This window comes from Pomacea canaliculata, linkage group LG9, assembly GCF_003073045.1.
Source record: "Pomacea canaliculata isolate SZHN2017 linkage group LG9, ASM307304v1, whole genome shotgun sequence".
Taxonomy (NCBI): Eukaryota; Metazoa; Mollusca; class Gastropoda; order Architaenioglossa; family Ampullariidae; genus Pomacea; species Pomacea canaliculata.
The window spans coordinates 6,207,299-6,229,023 of NC_037598.1; the positions used below are offsets into that span (position 1 = coordinate 6,207,299).

At 35.3% G+C, this 21,725-nt stretch overlaps 2 protein-coding genes and 1 long non-coding RNA gene across 8 annotated transcripts in view; 2 read left to right on the plus strand and 1 right to left on the minus strand.

Annotated features, from left to right (window-relative positions):
• Positions 1-1,929: 1,929 nt before the first annotated feature.
• Positions 1,930-3,753, plus strand: LOC112572939. The gene is made up of 2 exons (XR_003101108.1): positions 1,930-2,379; positions 2,483-3,753. It is a non-coding gene; the product is annotated as an uncharacterized LOC112572939 (long non-coding RNA).
• On the minus strand, positions 3,544-19,221 carry LOC112572938 (store-operated calcium entry regulator STIMATE-like). Of its 5 annotated transcripts, XM_025252942.1 has the most exons (9): positions 18,724-19,221; positions 17,061-17,109; positions 16,550-16,645; positions 16,180-16,301; positions 15,386-15,498; positions 14,520-14,603; positions 13,696-13,910; positions 13,156-13,198; positions 3,544-9,241 (listed from the first exon to the last, which is right to left on the minus strand). In XM_025252942.1, the coding sequence occupies exons 1-8, from the start codon at positions 18,935-18,937 to the stop codon at positions 13,183-13,185; spliced, it is 909 nt and encodes a 302-aa protein (XP_025108727.1). In that variant the 5' UTR covers positions 18,938-19,221; the 3' UTR covers positions 3,544-9,241; positions 13,156-13,182. The 5 variants fall into 5 exon arrangements, 4 of the variants coding, with proteins under 4 accessions (XP_025108727.1, XP_025108726.1, XP_025108724.1 ...); XR_003101107.1 differs by having other exon boundaries at positions 10,720-13,910; positions 18,724-19,219; XM_025252941.1 differs by having other exon boundaries at positions 3,544-13,198.
• A 212-nt stretch (positions 19,222-19,433) lies between these two features.
• Positions 19,434-21,725, plus strand: part of LOC112572936 (scm-like with four MBT domains protein 1) — a 28,201-nt gene continuing 25,909 nt past the window's right edge. The window contains exons 1-2 of one of the 2 annotated variants that reach the window (XM_025252936.1): positions 19,497-19,579; positions 19,680-19,813. The gene's annotated coding sequence lies outside the window, so the exon portion shown is untranslated. Of the gene's footprint in view, positions 19,580-19,679; positions 19,814-21,725 lie in introns of both variants that reach the window. The other variant, XM_025252935.1, reaches the window with a different exon arrangement.

The window sequence follows — 21,725 nt, forward strand, 5'->3', positions numbered from 1 at the left end:
TCGCCATCTGCTGCTGCTGTTACAACTACAACCAACAAGATGGAGTCAGTCGCCACGGAAGTTGGCGAGAAAGCCTGTGAATCGAAGGTTGAAAGTAATGTGACACTTTTATCTCTCAAAGAGACTGATGATTCCTCGGACACAGACCACGCGAAAGAAGGCGGCGACTCGTCTGTCGTGGATGTAGAGGAAACAGTAGCGAACCCTTCAACTGAGGTCACAGGGGTCAAATTAGCAGGCGACAAAAAAAGTGGAGGAAGGAAAGCAAATCCCACAGAGACAGCTCTTTTAGCTTCCGCAGGGGATGTCGAACCAGAAACTGGTGTCAATGATGAAAAGGGTAAGACCTGTAAAAAAAATGAATAAAAAAACTTGTAACGGCCTTTTTTAACTGGACGCATGTCTTCGAATATGTAGCCATGTCTGGAAAAGTTTTCTTTTTTTCCAAGAGAGTTAAATACATCCTTTACCAAACTTGGTTAAACGTTCGCCTCTATTTGTTTGGTTGAAAGGCTTTAAGGTTCTCATTTGGTTAGTTTTTCAGAGCCCACAACTTGACAGCTTTATCGTCAGTGATGCTCTGGTGCCTTAGTAATTACATATCTATATCTCATAGGTTAAAGGGTGCGCGAGTGTGTGTTGGGGGAAGGGAATAAGAGGGTGCGCACCCCCTAGCCATCTTTCTTTATACTTTTCTTTCCCATGTGGACGGGAGCATCCCTCTGGTATCTAAGCTAATTCATTTCATAGAGATTCGGTTGGTACTTCGGCTCAAAACTCCAACCATCATCTGTATTCATTTTGACAGGTTTGAAAGTCGCCAGTCTTGAAAAAGCCTCAGCGAATCGACTTCTCGCACAGAAAGGGGCGTGTCGGAAAGATCAGCTTCAGACGAAAACGAACTACCTGTTCGGCGGCCAACGGTCGACTCTAGTGATGACTTCAGCTGGACCCACGCCGGAAACGAGCTACAGGGCAAGGCGCATGCGCCGGAAGCCAAGCATGCGGGAAGGCAACCCAGTGATCCGCGAAGCCCTCCTGCCCACGATCATTCGGAGAAGCACATCGGCGGAGATCAACGCGAGATAACCTCAGAGGTCTGCGGAGGAGCTTCTCTGAGGCAGGACCAGCACCGGTGGAACTCGGAGGAAGAGGCCTTGCTGTTGGCGTCTCGCTTGAGCCAGCAGGCTGATCGAGAAGCGCTCCAACGGGTCGTAGATGAGAAGGTCAAAGTGCAAGCCGAGCTGAGCGGTCTGAAGCAGCGATTCCGTTTCTTGGAGGACAGTTGCGCAAAGCGGGAGGCAGAGGAGCTCTCCGCTTTGAGAGACGAGGTCTGTCAGCGAGACGCGCGCATCCAGGAGCTGGAGGCGGAAGTGGCACAACTGCGCAGGAAAATGGAGAATAACCTCGAGGCCAAGGTGAAGGACCTTCAACGTCGGCTAGTTAGCCAGCCCTGCGTACCGTAACGCGGACGCTCACCCCGGATGCCCGCGGGCGCTCACTCACGCCCTAAAGAGCCTGTGATACCCTTCGCCCACCGTGGGCGCCTGTTAAAATGGCGGCTGACAGCGAAGTCGTGAATATAATTTTGTTGATGGACATATTTGACAACGACGACTAATTAATAGAAGCAATCTATTGCAGCGCCAAACAATATACTTCTAGTGGCATTCATTTGGGAACTAAAAGAGGAAAAAAGTCCATAAGAATTAAAGATTATGTGGAAAGAGCAATGCGGTAGTCAAGTATATCATGTAAAAACAAACGACGAGCAGACTTTCTGTTGTTGTGGTCCCGATTCGGAGTTTCAAGATCGAAGGCAAATTCATCTACCATCTCTAGAAAGACATGACGATGAAATCTGAACTTTTAATGCACTTCTTTGTCGTCGTATATATCTATCTGTTGCAAAATACTTATTTATTAGAAGATCCACCGTGAATATCATCGACACGCTTAAACTTTACAACCATGGCGGCCATCTTTGCGCCCGTGGCGTACTACCTCTCAAGCAAGTACGCGTGCGCCCGCGTGCGCTCACTCAAATTTCGCTGCGGTCCGGCCCGCCCGTCGTAGCGTTGCGGTACGCAGGGCTGGCCAACATTGATGCCGAGAAGGACAACCGCATAAAAAAATTGGAAGAAGATTTGCGCGCGGCGAAAATCTTGATACACGAAGCCGGAAGTCGGGATGGCAGCACATCGGAGAAGGCAGCGGATTTGTCATCTACACCCTCGACCGACGCACGTGCAGCAGCTTCTAAAAGTTGTGCCGTCGCGTGAGCCTGTAGGTTCAGTAGTGTTGAAACCAAATGCTGAGCATCTTCCTCCGCCACTCTCACAAACTGTAGTGGATTTTGGCCATGCCCAGAAATTTCAGGTATCATTACAAAGCTCATCTACCATCTCCACTTTTGTTTTTCGCTCGTGAGATGTGTTTACACAATCGTTACAGATTTCACTAACGCCAGTTTTTTGTACAGGTCAGTTCACGGCCACTCTGCCTCTCGTGCACAGCAAAGGATCGGAGATAATTAGCTTCTAAGGACCCCCTTCCCCAATCACCCCCTCCTGGTACAGATCACCGCGGGAGCCGCACGCATAACTAAGGTTTTTGTGGACCTTCAAAGCCAGCGGCAGTTTGTATCTCTGAGGAAGCCTGCTTTGCTTCCACTTAATGGCAGCTTCAGAGCTATGTTTACCGCCGGTGTGGGATTCATTATAATAGGAAGAGCGTCTCCACAATTTTGTCTGGTCTTGGATTTAATATCACACTACCACTATCCAACATAATGCCAGTGTGAGGCATATGAACATGATAACAAAATATTTATTTCCACAGCAGCGTCACCACTGATGAAATGTCACTTGTAACACAGGCGATTTTAACCGAGCCAGTTTTCCATTGTGTCAAACATATTTATGCATCCTACCTCTCCTTCCCAAGCTAATATAATTTTACTAATATTAAACTAATTTTACCTATGCAATGTTAATATAAGCCCTGGTATGGGACTGTGATATTTAACTGTGTGCATCTGAAAACAGTATGTGTTCTTTCTAAACTTTAACCCTCACAACGGTTTGATTCATCAAATGAATTCCTATACTTTTTATAACTTGATGAATTCTTATGGTCCTTGTGTTTATCACAATGACATATAATTTAAAAATACAATTTCCACTGCAAATGTACAATTAGCATTGTTCTCAAATACTGTTGCTTTATTTACATGTGATAATATTATTAGCTTTAATTGATATTCATCTTCTAGGATGAGCCAGATATATTAAAGTACATCTTATTACAGAATCATTTTTTGGTAAGCAGCATTTTGTAAAAAAAGGAGTTCTTTATGACTTGAAGAAATGTATTTTAGCATCTACAAGATAACATATTAAATGACTAATGACCAACTTTACTAATTTCCTTAAAATCTACAGTTATGCTATTTGCTTGCACCATAAAACCTGTATTTCTTTCCTCTAAATTTGCTTCATCTAGTGTCCTTGTGCTAATATAAAAAAAACCCAACAAATAAAAGATTTCAAATACCTCTTTATTATACAGCATCTGGATTTCAGTCAGAATTTTAGTTTTCACCACTACAATTCTCATTCACTGGGCAGGTACATGAAACATAACATGGGGTATGAAAATAAAGTTGCATACTTCACCATGTGCAGTGACAATAACATTGCTCAAATCTGAGATTAAGGTAACGAGACAAATTTTTAATCTATACCCCATTCCCCCCCAAAAAAGAAAAAAAAATCCTAAACCTGACCTTGCCACACAAAAAATTGGCTGTCTCTAACTTTTGTTATATAAAAAAAGAGTTGCTATCAAATATTAGTACAATGTGAAGATCAAGCTATGAACTTGCTAACAAATGAAGAAATATGAAAAATTAAATATTGTGAATATTGCTAAAGTATGTGTAATACTGGTGTATTTCCAAAAGTGAAAGTGTTTATTGTAGTTAAGAAAATACAGTCACCTCAGAACATTCATGGGGCTGTACAAAGTTATCATCACCTCAGAATTTTATGGGGTGTACAAAGTTATGTACCTGTAATTTCTCATTCCCTCATTCTTTGGTGCTTAAAATGTTGTATTGGCATCCAGTATTTACATAAATTTTTTAATGACCAATACCCTTTTATAGCAAATCTTTAGCATTAGTCTAATGTTACAAGCAAGAAAGAACACATCCCTTACATTAAAAACATGACATATGAAAGAAAAAAATAGGCAAAACATAAAACTAAGCGGAGATATTATGTTGTTAGTTTTATTGTCTGCATTGAAGCAACATGATTCCATGACACCTGAGGTATACACATCTTAATTCATCTCCTGGGAAGAGATTGGTTGTTGTTGATTTACCTTGAGTCAGCAACTGAGGATATATCATGGCGCACTAGCAAAGTCCTGTAAACAGGTTTTAAATTCAGAGAGAGTTAATGTGTGCCAGATTCGAATCCTTAGTCTACAATCCTCAGTGTCTTGGTGAGAAGCCACCATAAAGATTAGTGATATAGCCATTGTGTATGTCTTTCATCACCAAAATAAGCAGTCCTAGAACCAGTCTGATTTTTGCACAATAAATAAAGCATAAACAAAATATCTAAGTCATGGTAAAAAGTTAGTGTTTCTGAAGTCATGAAAAAGACCTCTGATAAAGTTAATCTCCAGATCTGCTCGTCTCCCACCAACCCCCGAGATCTCACAGTTGCCTGCAATGGCACAAGCTCTCTGATCTTATGTAGGAGTCCTTTATGGAATTTCAAGCTTACAAAAACCAAAAAGATGCCCATCTGGCAAGGGGCAGGAGCAAAAGTGTTTCAGTTCGATACATCCATTATATGCATAAAACCCTATACAGATTTCACTTAAATGCTACAGAGTATACATAAACATAAAAACTCTTTCAGTTTATAACAGCAGCATCAAATCTCTTTCTAAATGAAAATGCAATCATTGGTCACCCACTGCACCCAGTCTCAGAAAAAAGTGTAAGAACATTTTTTTAAAAACATAAGGGTTAACTAGAAAGTGAAGGTAAAGGATAAACATAAAAAACCTTATTAAGAAAACTTCACTAAATCCCACACCATCAAGGTAACTGTGTATCTCCTGAAAACTATCTATGGTGATGATTCACACAGCCTTTTCCCATGATTAAGGCATGCTGAAATGATGTTGGTGAATACTAAAATGTATTTTCTCTATTTCACTTCCCCAAAACAAACCAAATTATTATGCACTATGAGCAAAATAGCATACTCAACTTAGAAGGGATGAAACAAGCAGCAGTCTACGTTGTTTAATTAACACAGCAAAAAAGACAAGGACTTTTACTGAAGGCGTATTTTTCCACACAACCTCAAGTTGAAAGCATAATGAATTCTTCAAAAAATACAATCCAAAAAGTAACACAAACACAAACTTGATTTTTAAAAAAAAGGTACACACAACACATGTTTTTTTATTCCTTGTTACTGCTCGAGGAGCATAGGGCTGTGATGGTTAGAATTTAAAAAAAAAAAAGCTTTAAATGGTAGAACCAGTCCTCAAGGCAAAGAGATAAATTTGTATACATGGTTCAGAATATTTATAAGATAAATACTAAATATCTCTACAAAACACACATTCACAAGCAGATCACTTTCCAACCACAGAAACAGACAATTCATGGAGGCACAACACAAATGCATTTTACCTACCCAAAGTGCAGAATGCTCTAAGGTGTAAATGCTTCTTCTTAATAAGAATAATTCCAGCAGACTGTTATGAGTAATTTCATAGATTGCGAGGCAATGCAATCGCAAAAAAATGTGACAGAACGTTTTACAGATTTTAATACACTTTTTAAGATTTAAAGAAATAAAATAAAAAAAAACTGAGATCTTAAAGACTAATAAGTGAACAGACCTAGAGCTGTGTTGATGATGATGATGATGATGATGAGAATGATGATCAGGCACAAGTGTACCAGTGATAAAAGAAGGTAGGTGAGAACCTACTTTGCACCAATCCAGGTATGTATTGAAAAATAATTGAAATTTATTTTTTTCAGTTCAGTGTTGCTTGTGTCAGCAACTGGGGTTACTTAAGTGCTTCTGTAAGCCAATTATGTTTGAATGCCCAACAAAATATGAACACAAATATGAGTACAAACAACAATACTTATGTACAACATGGATGATCACCAATAGCCACAAATACAGCTATCCAAATTGTACATCACTAGCAGAACAACTTGGAAGAAGTAAAAACTTCTGGTGACATTTGAGAATGTCTTTTTTTGGAAAGAAAAAATGAATAATTAAATACCTCTAATGATTTTCAGTGCCCACTAAAAGTGCCTAACAAGTCTGGACATAGCTCAACAAGTTGACCCAAGTTCCAATGTCTTAAATGTTACTCCTAAAAAAAATGCCTTCCTGGGACAGTCACACACAGGTCAAACACTGGGCAACATTTGCTTAGTTAAAAAAGACCTTTGTGGCTGTAATAATCTATTATAAGCCTCTCCACAAAGATAAGTTTTCTGTATTTTTTTTTTAACCCACAGTCATGTGCCAAGTGTGTGCTTCATATGTGCTTAAGTCAGAGCAATCATACAAGCCATCAGAGTAGCAAAAGCTATCATTAGATGTTGACCCTCCTGAACAAACATCTGTCCACCAAGTCTGGATAAATCTACCACCAGACTGTCTCTACTGACAATACATAAGCCAAAGACAGAAAGACTGTTTATGATGTTTATGATTATTTCCTGCAGGCTGTATAGACTACAGGCTCTGTGACAATTTTTTTTTTATATAATCAGCATTACAATATATACATCACATTTACAATAAGGGAATAAAATACAAGTACTTTCTGCTATTTTAAGAAAGCGTTTTCTTATAAAACAAAAGAGTTAAAAGACCCTATGATGAATACTGGTGCTAAATAATACTAAAGGACTAAGCATAAAGTGAAATGAGGAAAGAAATTGTTGAGATATACAAGAGTTGCTTCTTCTGGTTTAGTTTACTTCGAATCTTACTTTAGGTGGTGCATATTTTACATAAATATGACCTTTTATGCAGTATGGACGGCTTTACAATTAACTCTCCTCAAGGATGAAGGGAAAAGAATCTATGCACATATAATGAGAAAAAGAGCCAAACAGAATTAGTGCTAGATAAAGCTGCAAAGCATTATATGAAGCATAAACAAAACACTTTAAATAAAAATAACTAAAGAATTTTCTGTATTTAAATGAAAATCCAGCAAAAGTCTAATGGACTAGAGGCAGAAGAGAATAGTTCCATGTTTTGGCTCCCACATGTAACAGGTGTAAATCTAACATTCTTCTTCTACTGCTGTTACTTTCCCTGAGAAATCAGGTACACATCTGGACAGAATGAATTCTTCAACTGGAGACTTGAGCAAGCTGTGAACCCACAGCCACTAATTATTTGAATATGCAGTCTTACTTTCAACAGCTTTACAGATGCACAATGTTTCAACATTTGCATGCAACAACAAGATGCTTGACACTTTGTTGTGATATATAAAAGCATACGCATAGCAAGTAAAAATTGAGTAGATGTAGTGGGTTTTTCATCATAAACAGTCTTGCTAAGAATAACAAATGGAAAATCAACTTGAGTGAAACTTGCAAAATAGGCATAACATACATGTGCCTGCATGCCCATACATGAACAAACATGTGCATACCTTTAATTGCACATGTTCCAGATCTTTTCATCTATCTGCACTTATCATTCGACGATTGACGAAATAACTTCTTACATTAAATTCTCATGACAGCAATGAGATCCACATCAAGCCATAACTATTTCAAGGTTGGCTTTAAGGCCCCCTCTCTTTGGTAGTTGGGCTTTTTTTTCATCATCTCCACCCCCACCCCCCTTTGCTTTGTTTCCATTGTCTGCAAACTGCATACAGTGTCTGCAAACTGCATTACTGTATGCGTTGTGCTGCTCCTTTTGTTAAATACTGTGAACTCACAGGGAAATGTGTCAGAGCTCACTGAACAAGTGCATTATCGTTGCTGCAGCCTCATGGATTTGAGATCAACAAAAATAATGGGGTTTATAAGAGTTCAATTCAAAGAAGTTGAAGTATTTTACAGATATGCACTGAGTCGTTTAGAAAAATTTCACTACATAAAAGAATTACTAATATGGTATGACTAGAAGTATGACAGTAAATGTTATAGATAAAAAAGAATGCAACAATAAAACAAAGAAATCATTAAAACATATATAATTCACAATTTTTTTACAACTATTGATCCTTTTAAAGTCAATCTTAAAAAGACATCATAAACATAATTGTTAGTGAAGAAACACACTTAAAAACCGAATCAGACAGAAGTACAGTATTAATTTCATAAACGAATAATATAAGGTTCAAAAGTCATGCAACTTCAAAAAGAAAAAGAAAGAAAAACAATCACAGTCTCAAATGTAAGCATTGTAATATCTTAAGAGAAAAAAAGGTAAACAGCCCTAAATACCATGCTTTACTCACCTTTTCTCCAATCCCAAGTAAAAAAAATGATTGAATATCACTGCTTCAGTCCCAGCACTCAAATGTTTTCAGCTGTCTCAATGCTCACAGCGAAAAAAGATTTTAAACTAATCTCATATAAGAAAAAAAAATGTGCATGGCAGATCGTTTAAGCAGATGTATGAAAAAGTAAGCAGAGTGTTGTGTCAGTGTCTAAATTCCAGCAAAAAGGATGATGAAATATCAAAACATCAGTGCCTCAGAATGGCACAAAGAGCCCAAATAACATTTGATACTGACATTTAAATCATATGCTAAAGAATTAATGATGAAAATACAGCATTCCAATACATCAGAGTCTCAACTCCAGAATGACAACAATGCCCACAAAGACTCCACTAGCATTTATGACATGCCAACATAACCGAAAATAAATTCCAATATGTAATATATAAAAAAAAATTAAAGACCACATTTCAGTTCCCACTCTCTCAAATAATTTTTACATATATTTTACAGGTGTACACAAAGTTTAACACTTTAAGGGCAAACCATTATTATGATAAACACATTTTTTAATGACGTGACCATCATGACTTTGGCTCTTGCCTCCCGCTGTTTATTTACAGCAGTTGAGGAGTTCATGTTTGCACTGTCCAACTGTAGATATCCTATCCAAGATCAGCATGATGCCTCAAGAAGTTGGCTGAAAGGAAAAACAAGTCATTTGATGTGGTGCATTTTAAAATCCCATCCTCAACATGTCTTTCTCTTCAGAAAGAATACTTGTCTATGGCAATTTTTAAGCTGTGTGTTTTGGCACGGACTGAAAAGTACAGGCTGAAATGCTGTTACACCCCACTGGGAAACTCTGACATGACCACCAGTACAATTTAAATCACTTTTTTATTTCTGATCTCTTAAACAGGCGTTCTGCCAGTCAAACTTCAGATGATAATACTTAATAGCTTCTAGCAAGCATTCTGTCAAAGTGAGAGATCTATAACTGTAATTATGAACAATCTTGAACCTTTAAAAAAAGATATTCCTAAGCATAAAGGTTATTTGACAGATATCCTGTTTTCATTATTCTGAAAACAACAATAAATGTATTGGCAAGCAGGCAAACCTTGTGTATTATTTTTGTTTTTGAAAGCAAAACAAAACAAACATCATGATTAACATTTGAACAAATGCCCAAAAAAACTTTTAATTCATCTAACTTAAAATATCTGAGCCTGAGTGGAATGTGTGTTCCTTCTGAAACTAGGTTTGGCACAATCTAAAATATAATCAATCTTATTGTAAGTCAAAATATGGGGCATATAACTTCTCACTGATTCAATTTTTGCATTACATATTTTAAAAATACTTAATATTTACAAAGGAATATGCACAATCTACAAGTCTATTTTACAAGCTTTATCTGCCAGAGACATCAGTACAAATATAACAGCACTTTAAGTTTCCTTAAAATCTAATTGTACTTTGAAGTAACAGATTGAAAACTTGTAAATATTCTTAAAGGTACTTTGTTTTGATTTTTTTCAGATACAGCATGCTCTTTAGCTGACTAGAAATGAAACCCATTTACACCTGTTCGAAATGTCTTGTCCCCTTATTCCAATGTCTTATTCAAATTTCTGATCCTGAGAACTTATATTTTAAATAAAATGCACTCCATCTCTGGCAAATATTGGTTGCAGTTGTTTTCACTTTTGAATTTGATTGGATTCACATAAATAGCTCTTCAAGGTGTAAAGAATTGTGCAAAAGCAGCTGATGCTGTAAGGGGTAGAATAAGAGGATTCGACGGACAGCAGAACAGTGGCATTTTATCATGGTATAACAAATAGGCATTCAATATGTCAGAACGACTAAACTTTTTCTCAGGTTGTACCTGCATTAAAAGTGTTTAGTGATGAAAATTATGCAATGACTTTACAGAAAATTTAGTTTTAAACTCATCTGTACCATTCACTATCTAAATCTTACTAAAGCTAGCAATTAAAGATTGTGAAACTAAATTTTTGCTGTTCTAGTTGATGGTAAGAGATTCTTTATTATTTCAAAAAAACATATTTCACAACAAAATTAAAAAATGGCTTTAAAAAGTACTTCCTTAAGAAGTAGCACTTAAATTATGGCCAAAACTCTAAATCAAAGTTGTGTGCTGTCACATACCTAAGCCAAAGACCTACTTCTTATAGCAGCATAAACATCTCTTTTGTCACTTGTGAATAATGACAAAATGCACGAAGAATGAAGCACATGTACTGTAAATCGATCTATTGAGCCCACCTGTATGAACATAAGCTGCAACCACTAAATTTAAAAATTAAAAAAATCACTTTTTTTTCACAAATAAGCTGCTTTGGTTTATAAGCTGCATTGTAGGCATTAAAATTTTTGGCACTATGAGAGTGTGTGCTTTAGCAACTTATCTGAATCATTTAATTGTATGTGATTTTGATTTTAAAATGTGAACAGTTAACACTTTAACATGGAGCTCATATAAAAAATATTAATCAAAATCTGAAAAGTCCGCAAACAAGCAGCTTTTGCTGTTTAAGCCATATGGTTTTAAGTTGGAAAATAAAGTCCAAAATTTACAGTATTCTTTTTCTAAAAAGAAAAAAAAAATCCTTAATACTCCCCCCCCCACCCAAGTTTTATCAATATACATATACACACTTATTTTGCTGTTAACATGAATGGAACATTTTACTAGTCAAAACAAGATGAACAATTATGCAACAAAAGCAATAATTTATCATTAATTTACATTCCTTATAGAAGCAGTGAGTTAAGAAATGTTCACATCAAAGCCAGTAAATATCAACAGAATCACAAGAGAGCTAAGCAGGCTTTACAATATAAGATCCCAGATTGCAAAAAAGGACAGTATAACAAGCCAAACAGTCAATAACAACAGTATCATAACATGCAAAGAAAAGACCACATACTGACAAATCATAAAATACACAATAGCATTCGCACAATATGTGTGACACACAAAATCACCTGCAAACAAAAAACAATCCACTGGACAAATACAAGTATGAAAATATTTGAGATTTTTGCATGCAGCAGTCTTATGGGATTCAACTCTTTACAACATACACAAAAATCTTCAGATTCATGTTAGGAATGTACAAGGCTCAGCAAAAGTTGTATTCTCTAAGGATGATAGTATCAGAAACATAATCTGAAAAAGCGATTAGAAATGAAAAATTTTACTACGTCTGGATAAAGGCCCAGATAATGGCATACTTTAGTTATCTGTCCTAAAGAATCACAAGAACAAGACTTACATGCTGCTTGCTTTTCATGGTTTATCAAAATTTTAGCTCAATGCATAGGCAATCCTCTACAAATTAAGATTTAAACAAAAAATTTCTTCTTAGTACTTGCTTAAAGTCAGTGTGGAAAACTGTGAGTATGGCTTTTAGTTTCACTATCAAGTTCTAGATCTTCCTTGCCATTGGATCTCACAAGAAGGCTGACTGGTGATTGATAGTTAACATCAAGCACAATACAGATACAAGGTATGGGTGTCAAGCATAGTGTTATAAACAGCAGTGTAGACATGCCTCAACACTTAATAACTATGCTGGTAAACATTTAAAAAAAATATTTTCAGTATGCTTGCTGAACTCACAGATGCTTTTGATCAGTTTATGTCTGCAATTTATTTTTTTTTATTCAGTGATTCAAGCAATAAATAACTTCTATTTTGACAAAAGTGCTGAGGCTGATGCGTTTACAAAACATCAGTTGAGTATATGCACCCACAGATTTCCCAATCAATCACACCTTTAAAAATTTTTGAATTAGCCAGGTATACATGCAAGCAGACATGCATAAACACATGCACAAGACTCAAATGCTTGTGCAGTCATGCACATAAGCATGGTGTCTTGCTCCTGTGATTACTCGCATGCATATACAAACAGAACCATGCTTCCAAGCCTTCATACATAAAATTCTCTCTCTCTTTGTGATCCTGCACTTTCATCACATTTTTGTTTCTCTTTTGTAAGCTTATTCATTATAAAGTATACTTTATTCCTATAATGATAATGGTGTCATCTCTCTTCCTGCAGCATGCTAGCTTGCCTGCAAGGGGTAACTCCCCCCCCACCCTCCTCTTTCTGACTTAATCGCTACCAACTTTACACCAGTTCAGCACAACTTACTAAAATTGCAAAGCGTCTCCAATAGGCAACAACTTGTCCTTTTTGTGAAATTATTTTAGTACTTATCTGGAGGATCTAGCAAGATTTTATAGTTTCTTATTTAGTAACTGATGTATTTGATAATTTGACTATCTAGATTTTTTGTTCTGCTGAGCAGGCCCATTATTTTAAGTTTTAGCAGTGCAGTCTATCTAAACAAAGTACGACACATTTTCAGCTTTTGCTAAGAATCATTTTAATCTAATCCTTCTCACCCTTAATCAAAAAGTTAACAAATGGTTATATTCTAACAATAAAGTGATCACAATTATAAATATCATTTTCTAAGCTGTTTCTTTTTTGATGGTATTCCCCCATTTCCCAACTTCATTTGTCATTCAGATTTCAGAAACAAAGTCAGCTCTACATATGGTTAACTCACCTGAAAGTCTTGAAAACAACACTGCCCTTAAGAACTGCACATACTATATATTATTTAATTGAGACCACCAGTTATAGAAATTAGAAACTTAAAACAACATTTAAATTTTGATTTTAAGGTTTAATACTGCTACAATAATACACTCCTTTGAACACAAGAAGCTTTGGACATTACTTATCTTTTCCTACCAGGAGATTTCCCATTTTAATTAAGAACAAACTAAAATGGATAAAGATACCTAATGAGATATTAAAACAAAAGTAAAATCTCTTTTTTGCAAAATCACACAAACATGTTTTCCCATGCAGCACATACATTCAAGTACCTTTTTGTATTCCAATATTCCATTACCTCTCGATTTTCTGAAGGCCAGCATTCTTTATATACAAGATCAAGCTTCAAACGAATTTTATATGCATAATAAACATTAATTTCCCATAAAAAGCTGCAATGGGCTTTGCTTGTGGAGTGCAACAACAAGAAGGGTTGGTGAGCAAGTTAACTGCCTGGATTTAAGTTAATCATCTTCGTGATATCAACCTTTCAGATGGATCGTTGTTCCGCTGACGCACTTCAAAATCTTCTTCAGCAGAAAGAATGTCTGACTCCTCTCCCTTTTCAATACGGTTATAGCACTTGACATTGTCTGAGGAACGAAAGTACTTGACACGTGACTCTTCTGATGTGACATAAATGGTCTTAGATTGTCGTATACTCCTCTTCAGAAAATTGTCCACAACCCAAAACAGTATTGCCTAAAAAAAAAAATCAAAAAAAAATCAAAATAATAATGAGAAAGAAGAGGTCAATATAAACTATTCCTTACCTCATCTCTTTAATGTGTAAATTTTTTTTTCTCTCTCATTCTAGCCTTGCACTAGTTGGGTGGGAGTGGTGTTAGCATTGAACAACTAAGGCTGTATCATGGCAAAGCAGATAACCCTGCCAAAAAAGTGCTACACAAAAAGAACAGCATCCCCAAGATGAACCCAGGACATCCAGTTTTCACTGTATCCGTGACAAGTGCTTTATCACTGTGTCTCTAGACCACCATTACCAAAGGGCATATACACAGGCTATTCAGCTAAGAAATTGTTAAGTGAATTAACAATGATGATAATGATATTTAATACAGCGTATCTCTCCATTAACTAGTAGGCTGAATGCAAAAAAAAAAAAAAAGTTAAAACCAATGATGAAGCAAACACACTCTCTCACATTCTTACTCATGTGCACATACATGCATGTGTGCATAATGTACACACACACATATGGAGAGTCTCAAATAAAACTGAAGACAACTCTACAATAATTTTTGCTGTAACTATTCTACAGCCAGTTATTTCAATCATAAATATACTTACATTGACAACAAGTGGAACCAAAAACATAACTATCACCAGCTCTAGAAGAGGATTGGTAATAGGTGACATGATAATGTGTCGCACCTGATGAAGGAAAATTGAACATGAGATCAAAACTAAAGCCTTTTTATATCATAATAGTTATTAAATATACACTCATGAGTTTTAAGTCAAAATCTAACTGATTCTGGAGTTAAGAGTGTTAAGAATTCCTAGAACAACTACAATCATGAAAAAAAGGATTACTAACAAACACTTGTGTAAATGTGTTTGACTTCAAATGTCAAGAGAGCAAATTTATTCCTATGAACAAAACGAACTCTTTGTTTTGAGACCATCATCATTATTATTCTGTGTATTTATCTTTTTGTCAAGCAATTGAGCTAGTCTTTGGTGGTGAAGTAAGGCGCTTTATAAATTAACTTCTTTATTATTATTACAATGCACAAACAGGATACCACCATCAAGAATGCATGACATGTTGCCAAAATTGGAAGCTAAATATTACAGTGGCCACAGGGATAGTAAACTGCTAGTATTCAATATTTCTAGATGGCATTTAGAAGGCAGAACTCAATCTTTTCCTTCTCCCTGAAAGATTAAGTACCCATCAACCACTGTGTCGACAGGGAGAGTTTTCCAGTCACTGGCGTGGGTGATCTTTGAACCAGTTAACTTTGGTTCAAATGTTGAGCATGCTAATCAAGCTACAGTGCTCCCACTCCCCTACCGAATCCCCAAATCTTGAAACATCCATACAACTTGAACATCTTTTCCAACTCCCATACAGTGTATTCAGAGAATTAATTTACCATCTTGTGTCAAGACCAGTTTCTACACAATGAAATGCAAAGCAAACAACTCACTTTTTTCCAGAAGTCAAAAAGCACAAGCAGGGTCATAAGAAGTTTCTCCACAATCATGACAACAATATATAAGACAGTTTGCCCCAACCAGGCATTGCATTTTGGAGGCTCTCCTGCAAACAAAAAAAACTTTTTTTTATTTCCTTTTTTATAATTTCCTCAATGACCTAGAGCATAAAAATAATTAATTTCTTTATTAAAGAACATTGTTCCGATACTCTCATCAATATTCATATTTAAGTTTAATAAAAAGTGATGTGACTATTTTGTCATGAACTTTACCTCTAAGGAATATTGTACATGAAAACAATCCTCACAACAATCACAGCAGAAATTAGCTACCTCTCAAAAGCAGGATTCTAAAGGGGACCCCCTCCCCCACCAAAAAAATGGACTGCCTCAAAACTCAAACTGATGACAAATTTATGTACAGAAATTTTCAAAACATCCTGCATGCTAGGGTGAAAAACTGTATGCACTTATGAGTCATGTGGTGATGACAGAACATGCACGTGTCAGAAAACTATTAGTAAGCCTATGTTTGGTACATGCACACATGGTATCCACAAAAATAAAATTAAATTAGACCAGATAAAGAAGCTGAATTTTTAGCCAAAATTTCAATCAGAAGACCCACATCATCTTGAAATAATTAAGATCTCAAAAATAATGATCATATGCTGTTTAAATATAAAGAATTCTCATTATTCACGCAACCAAAGTCAAATTAAAAAACAGCAGACAATAAAAATAGAAAATGTCAATACAATGCCTTCAAAGTGCTTAACACTTACCATATTCCCCAAAATAGAGGGATTTCCAAGAATAACGATGTGCCAGTATTTGTGTGGTCTTTAAGCCGATGTAGATAACTAAAAGACCTGCTGTTGAGTCCAGCAAGAAGCTAATAATATACCTGAAAGGGGATGAGTCATCTGTGTATACAGTCAAAACTTTTGCTAAGACATTTAGGTAAGCAAAAAAACAGAAAACCAAACAAAACAAAACAAAAAAAACACACAAAACACCCACTCATTAAATTTTATCTTCAAGTGCGGTCATAAAACCCACATGTTGACAGAATTGTTCTATATTTAGTCTGTAAGCTTCTCAGCTGCAGCAACAAAACCCCCACAAGAAAAATGTCACTGCATGTCAACATACCAAGTACATGGATCGCCTTGGAATTGGTCTGCCAAGAACACATTGGCAAAGTGAATAACTGCTGCACCCAATGCTTGTTTTGAAGTGTCATAAAACCTGACATGAAAAAAATGCAGTTAATATGTCAAAAAAAAGGGGGGAAAAAGAATTTCAGATAAACACTATCTACAAAAGAAAATTCTGATGAGCAAAGCAACATATAGAGAAAACTACTTTTTCACATTTGAATATGTGTTCATCTCTATAAGGTCAGAAGGGCATTTTTTTTATGTTATATGTGGATTTAGCCAGGTATCAGAAGAATGATCGGATCATTTTATAACTGGAGCATCATGAAGCATTATGTGTCCTGAATGGACCAGTTATATTATTAGCTTCTTTGTCTACATATGTTTGTAACATAGAAACATATATGCAACTGAAAGAGAAACATATGCATGCATAAAAAAATAATCTCTCTGTGTTACACAAGTACGTGTGTGTGTGTGCGCACATAAACTCTCGCTCTTACCAAATTTTCCATGGTCTTCGTGAATGCTTTGGCTCACAATATCTTTTCACTGAAATCAAAATGTCGATTAATTTTTAAAAGAATGAGACACTAGAGATCTTCGGCTTACTAAGCATTGTAGACTTTATTAAATGACAAATCTCTGAACTTTTGAGAAACAGTTCCACTATTACAATATTTTGGTTATTTGATCTAAAATGTTCACATGAACAATAACAGCAATAGTGAAAAAAATGTGAGATTTTAACATACTCTATATTAAATACACTTTAATAACTTTAGAATACAAAGTGCAAGTTTTGATCATAATGACAGCTATTCAAAATTTACAGTTCAAATAAAACATTAAATTAAATCCGAAGATTATCTGTCTTCTTTTTAAAGATTTATCTGAATCATATATGAAACGAAACTCAAAGTTGCTAGCAAGTTAGCAAAAGATATAGCTGTTATTAGTTTGTTACAAAAAAAAATGTGACTACATTTTTTAAAGTAAAGCACAAATGGTTTGATTTAAATTCATAATTTTAATGCCAATGAAGGCCACATTTATGATATTGAAAATAAGACTTTTTTCCCCAAAACTAAGGTAAGAACTTCAAAGGTTTTTTTTTCTTACTCAGATTTTGGGAGTCAGGATCATGAACCAAACACACACATTTGAAATAATTTTGCATTCAAGCTTAGAAAGAGATCTAAACCTTATTTCCTGTAATGACATGCATTGGATTAATGACTGGGAAATATCTATTTTATGCTCAAAGCTTTTGTACTGGCTGCAGTCCTTGATGATATCAGAAGTACAAGTTTGGGCCAATCCATGTGTGCTTTTCTACTGATAAAAAATTTAAAATTCACAACACATTTTTGTAACAAACTAATAAAAGTTTATGGAGAGGGAATGTGAAATGAAGCAAAAGTGACTATCCCACAACATTAGTTCCCTGAGAAAATCATGTTCTCATGGAATGTGTAAAGACTGTGTACTGCTCTTCACCATTGTTATGAGATATATCTAGCTCTTAGACATGCACCAAAGTGAACTAAATAACCTTCATAGCAAGACATACATATATTCCGGCTGATGTCAAACTAAACAATGGCATACATTTTAGCAAATTTGAAGCTTCTTATGCCAGATGTTTCAGAATGTCCAATTTATTGCTAGGAAAAAGTAAATCTGAATTATTCTAACTTTCTGAATTATTTATAAGCAACACCTATTGTTTACATGCAGTCTAGATTTTGCTGTCATATAGTAAAGGCTCGTCAACACAGTTTCTACTAAAATATTTTTCCTTAAATTTTCTTTTTCTCTCTCTCATTCTTCCATGTCCATTTGTGTGCCATTTTCTATCATTTTTTTTTTCTTTTCAAAGCAGCAAAGTGAAAGTTTAACTTGACACAAAACACAATAGTTGGGACCTAACTGAAGAAATCTGGCTACACATTTAGTTTGGTAGGTGTATGTGGAAAAGCATGGAAACTATTGTGGAAAAACATATCTACACTGTTCTTGCATTGGAAAGGGCTGTCTTGATATATATGGAATGGTTATTATATACATCACAGACAACACATGCAATGAAAGGTGTAGATTCATTATGTCATGCTCAATATAGTAAAAGACCCATCAAAAGTATAAAAGAACGAAAGCATTTACCTATAAGACATGTAAAAGCAAGAAATGCCAGCAGTCCTTGCACCAGTAAGCCGAAAGGCCCCAAAAGATCGCCGGTCGAACAGTTTTCTTTTGACTCTTCGTTAGGCTGAGAAGCAGACGAATTTGTATCGTAGTTCCTCATTCGATGAATATTGTTAATGTCAGCAATAAATGACAATATATCAGAAGTTGAAGATCCACTTGTGGTGTGCATTTTAAACACCACCGCTTACATTTAGATTCTCGTGAACTTTAGTTGATAATCAAATTGTCCTTTAAACTGCCAAGCAATCACGATTCAAGCTTCCGCCATATTGCTTAACTTGGTCTTCTCAAACAGTTGTAGACTTGGCTAACCACTTGTAAAGTCTCCAAGGAGAATTGGTCATTGGAGTTTGCTGAAAGTGAATAAATTAAACCTTTGTAATGACTAAGAATATATAGTATCTTTAAAATAAATGTAAAAGCTTTGGATAGATTTTGTTCCGCACAGTAACTAGCACGCGCTAAGTTTTTAAAGGCAATAAGTTTATAGAAAATAGTGACGTCATAAGATCCGTCTTGAATGAACGAATAACTGCAAAAATGTATTGATTTATTGTTCATATGGCGATGTCTGTAGCATAGGGTTAAGTATAAGTGACACATAATTAGTAATATTAAAATACAGATGAAGATACATTAATTTTGCAGCAGTGAAAAAGTGTTCCAAAGTAATTGAAAATGTGCACATCTAATGAGTGATGTGTACGCATGCGCACCTGGGTAGTTGCCATCTTGCAAATCCTTGGCAAATAGTAGTTTCTGTTGACTTACTCAATTTTCTTACATTTTGACACTAAAACGCACTGATTTGGTAAGTTTTTCTTTTCATATTTCGTTAGATGCATTTCTCCTGTGTGTTTTTCTGTGTTCTTTTCAATTTTTCTTGAAGTTTAGGTATTTTTATTTTGCAGAATTTATGTTTCACTCCTACGTCATCATCGAAAATGCCGACGGCATAATGTGTTAGAAGTACGTTTACTTTTAATAGGGGAAAAATCGTTTCCGATTGCAAGGTTTTAAGAGAAAGGACACATTATTATTACCGGTAAGTAAGTTTTTAAAGGAATATGTTTTTGATTGAAGCGTTCACGATTTTTTTTCTATTTTCTTGGTCAGAAATTAACGTTGTTTAGTAACATCGAGTGATAACCTCACACGATATTTGTTTTTTTCAGTATTGTTAAAAAAAAGCTTGTATGTAAAAACATCTTTCGACACGTTAAAGGATTTAAACCGGAAATTTCAAAATATTGATCGTCGCTTTCCATGTAAGATTTTGAATGAGGATGACATGTGGTTATCTTGCACATCATACGCTGCTATAAGTATTTGTGATTGTTTGAAACCTGCCGTTCACGACAGTTATATGGCAGTCGAGAACACGAATTTTTATGACACAGGAAACCCATTTCTATTTGGTATCAAGTGTGATTTCATGTTGCAGAGTGTATTTTAAAAATAAATTAAACAGCGTATACATCATTACCACACACAAATGACAACACATTATTTTCTTTTCCCAAAAATGTCCCATAAAAGATGGAGCTCATTATTTATATTCAAATGTATTTACAATCTATCAATAAAACTGAGTTTGATATGTATAAACATATAAAGCCAAGTGTGTAAAGTAGCAACATTTATATTTACCAACAAAACTAAAAATGTGACCCAATGTCAAAAAGTTTGTGTGTGTATATATATATATTGTTAACCTCATTGTGTCATGACTTAGTGATTGCATATGGATTCTTGGGTTGAATATGGGGATCATTTGTCACATTAATTATTAGACAATGACTAAGGCTAAAGTGTTAAATCCTTAGAGACTGGTTACTAAAACTTAACATAACATTTATGCCCATATGAGGACAGTTAGCTGAGTCTGCACCAAAGTGATCTTAGTTACAGATTCAAGAACCCAACCATAGTTTGGATGGTTGTGTGAATGGCAGAAATCTTGAGTTGCCTTTGTAAGCTGTTTGTTTTATGTTGTATTTTGGTTTACTTCTGGACTACTTATTTGGTAATCACTGCAAATCTCAGACTTCTTTTTCTTAAAAAGTGCCTTTTTACATGTAAGCGATCTGTCCTTTTCTCATCACAGCCTCTTCTCAGATATCAGTATTTTCCATTGTACTGTGAACAATAAGAAGAATGCTTAAAAAATATTCTGCTTGATAGCTAACATCCACATTCTACCCGCATTAAAAGCTTTGGTGCATCAAGCCCACTAGGTAAAACTGTTGGAGAAGCTGTATAGAAATGAAAGTCTGGCTGCATAGAAGTTGAACAAGTACAATTGATTGCACCACAGGGTTAACAATTCGAAAGCAGTATCTAACACCATATCAGTATATCCTAAAAAGCAGTGTAATGAAATGACAACAAAGGATAAGTCTTTTTCCATGGAGAGAAATTGATTTGGCAATGGGAGCTCATGAATGATGGCCAGTAACCATGAAAGGTTAAAAAAAACTAGTTCATTTCTAACAGAAGTGTCAGAAGTTCAAGGTTAGTTCAGTGTCTGGTTCTGTACATTATTTCGCTCATCAGAATATTTAATATTTATGAACTTAATTTAAAATTGTTCTTAAAATTAATGCATTCTTGCTTATACAGTATATTATATTCATGCATGCACACACTATAATTATGAAAACTTTTTTATCATAAAACTTGGCCTAATTTATTTGAGACATAAGGAAGATATTGAACTAGTTAAATGGAATGCACAAATTTAACTTTACAAAAAAACCTGAAAGAGATATATAAAAACATGTATTTAATAAGTAGAAATAAACTGCTTCCATTTCATTTGGGAAGTGCTTTTTTTTTTTTTTGTATATCCAAAAGGAATGATGGCCAACAGAATTTTGAAAAATTCTATTACACTTTGGGTTATGCAGACCATGTCACACTGTGATAGTCTATTTCTACAGGCATTAGAGTTATGA

Bases quoted from the DNA above. Each gene is read 5' to 3' on its own strand.
- LOC112572938 (XM_025252939.1), bottom strand. From the start codon at position 18,937: ATGCACACCACAAGTGGATCTTCAACTTCTGATATATTGTCATTTATT. The intron at 16,646-17,060 runs GTAAGAGCGAGA...TTTTCATGTCAG, and splicing joins CGAAGACCATGGAAAATTTG to GTTTTATGACACTTCAAAAC. The intron at 9,242-13,695 runs GTTGATATCACG...TTTTCCTTTCAG, and splicing joins AACAACGATCCATCTGAAAG to CCAACTTCTTGAGGCATCAT.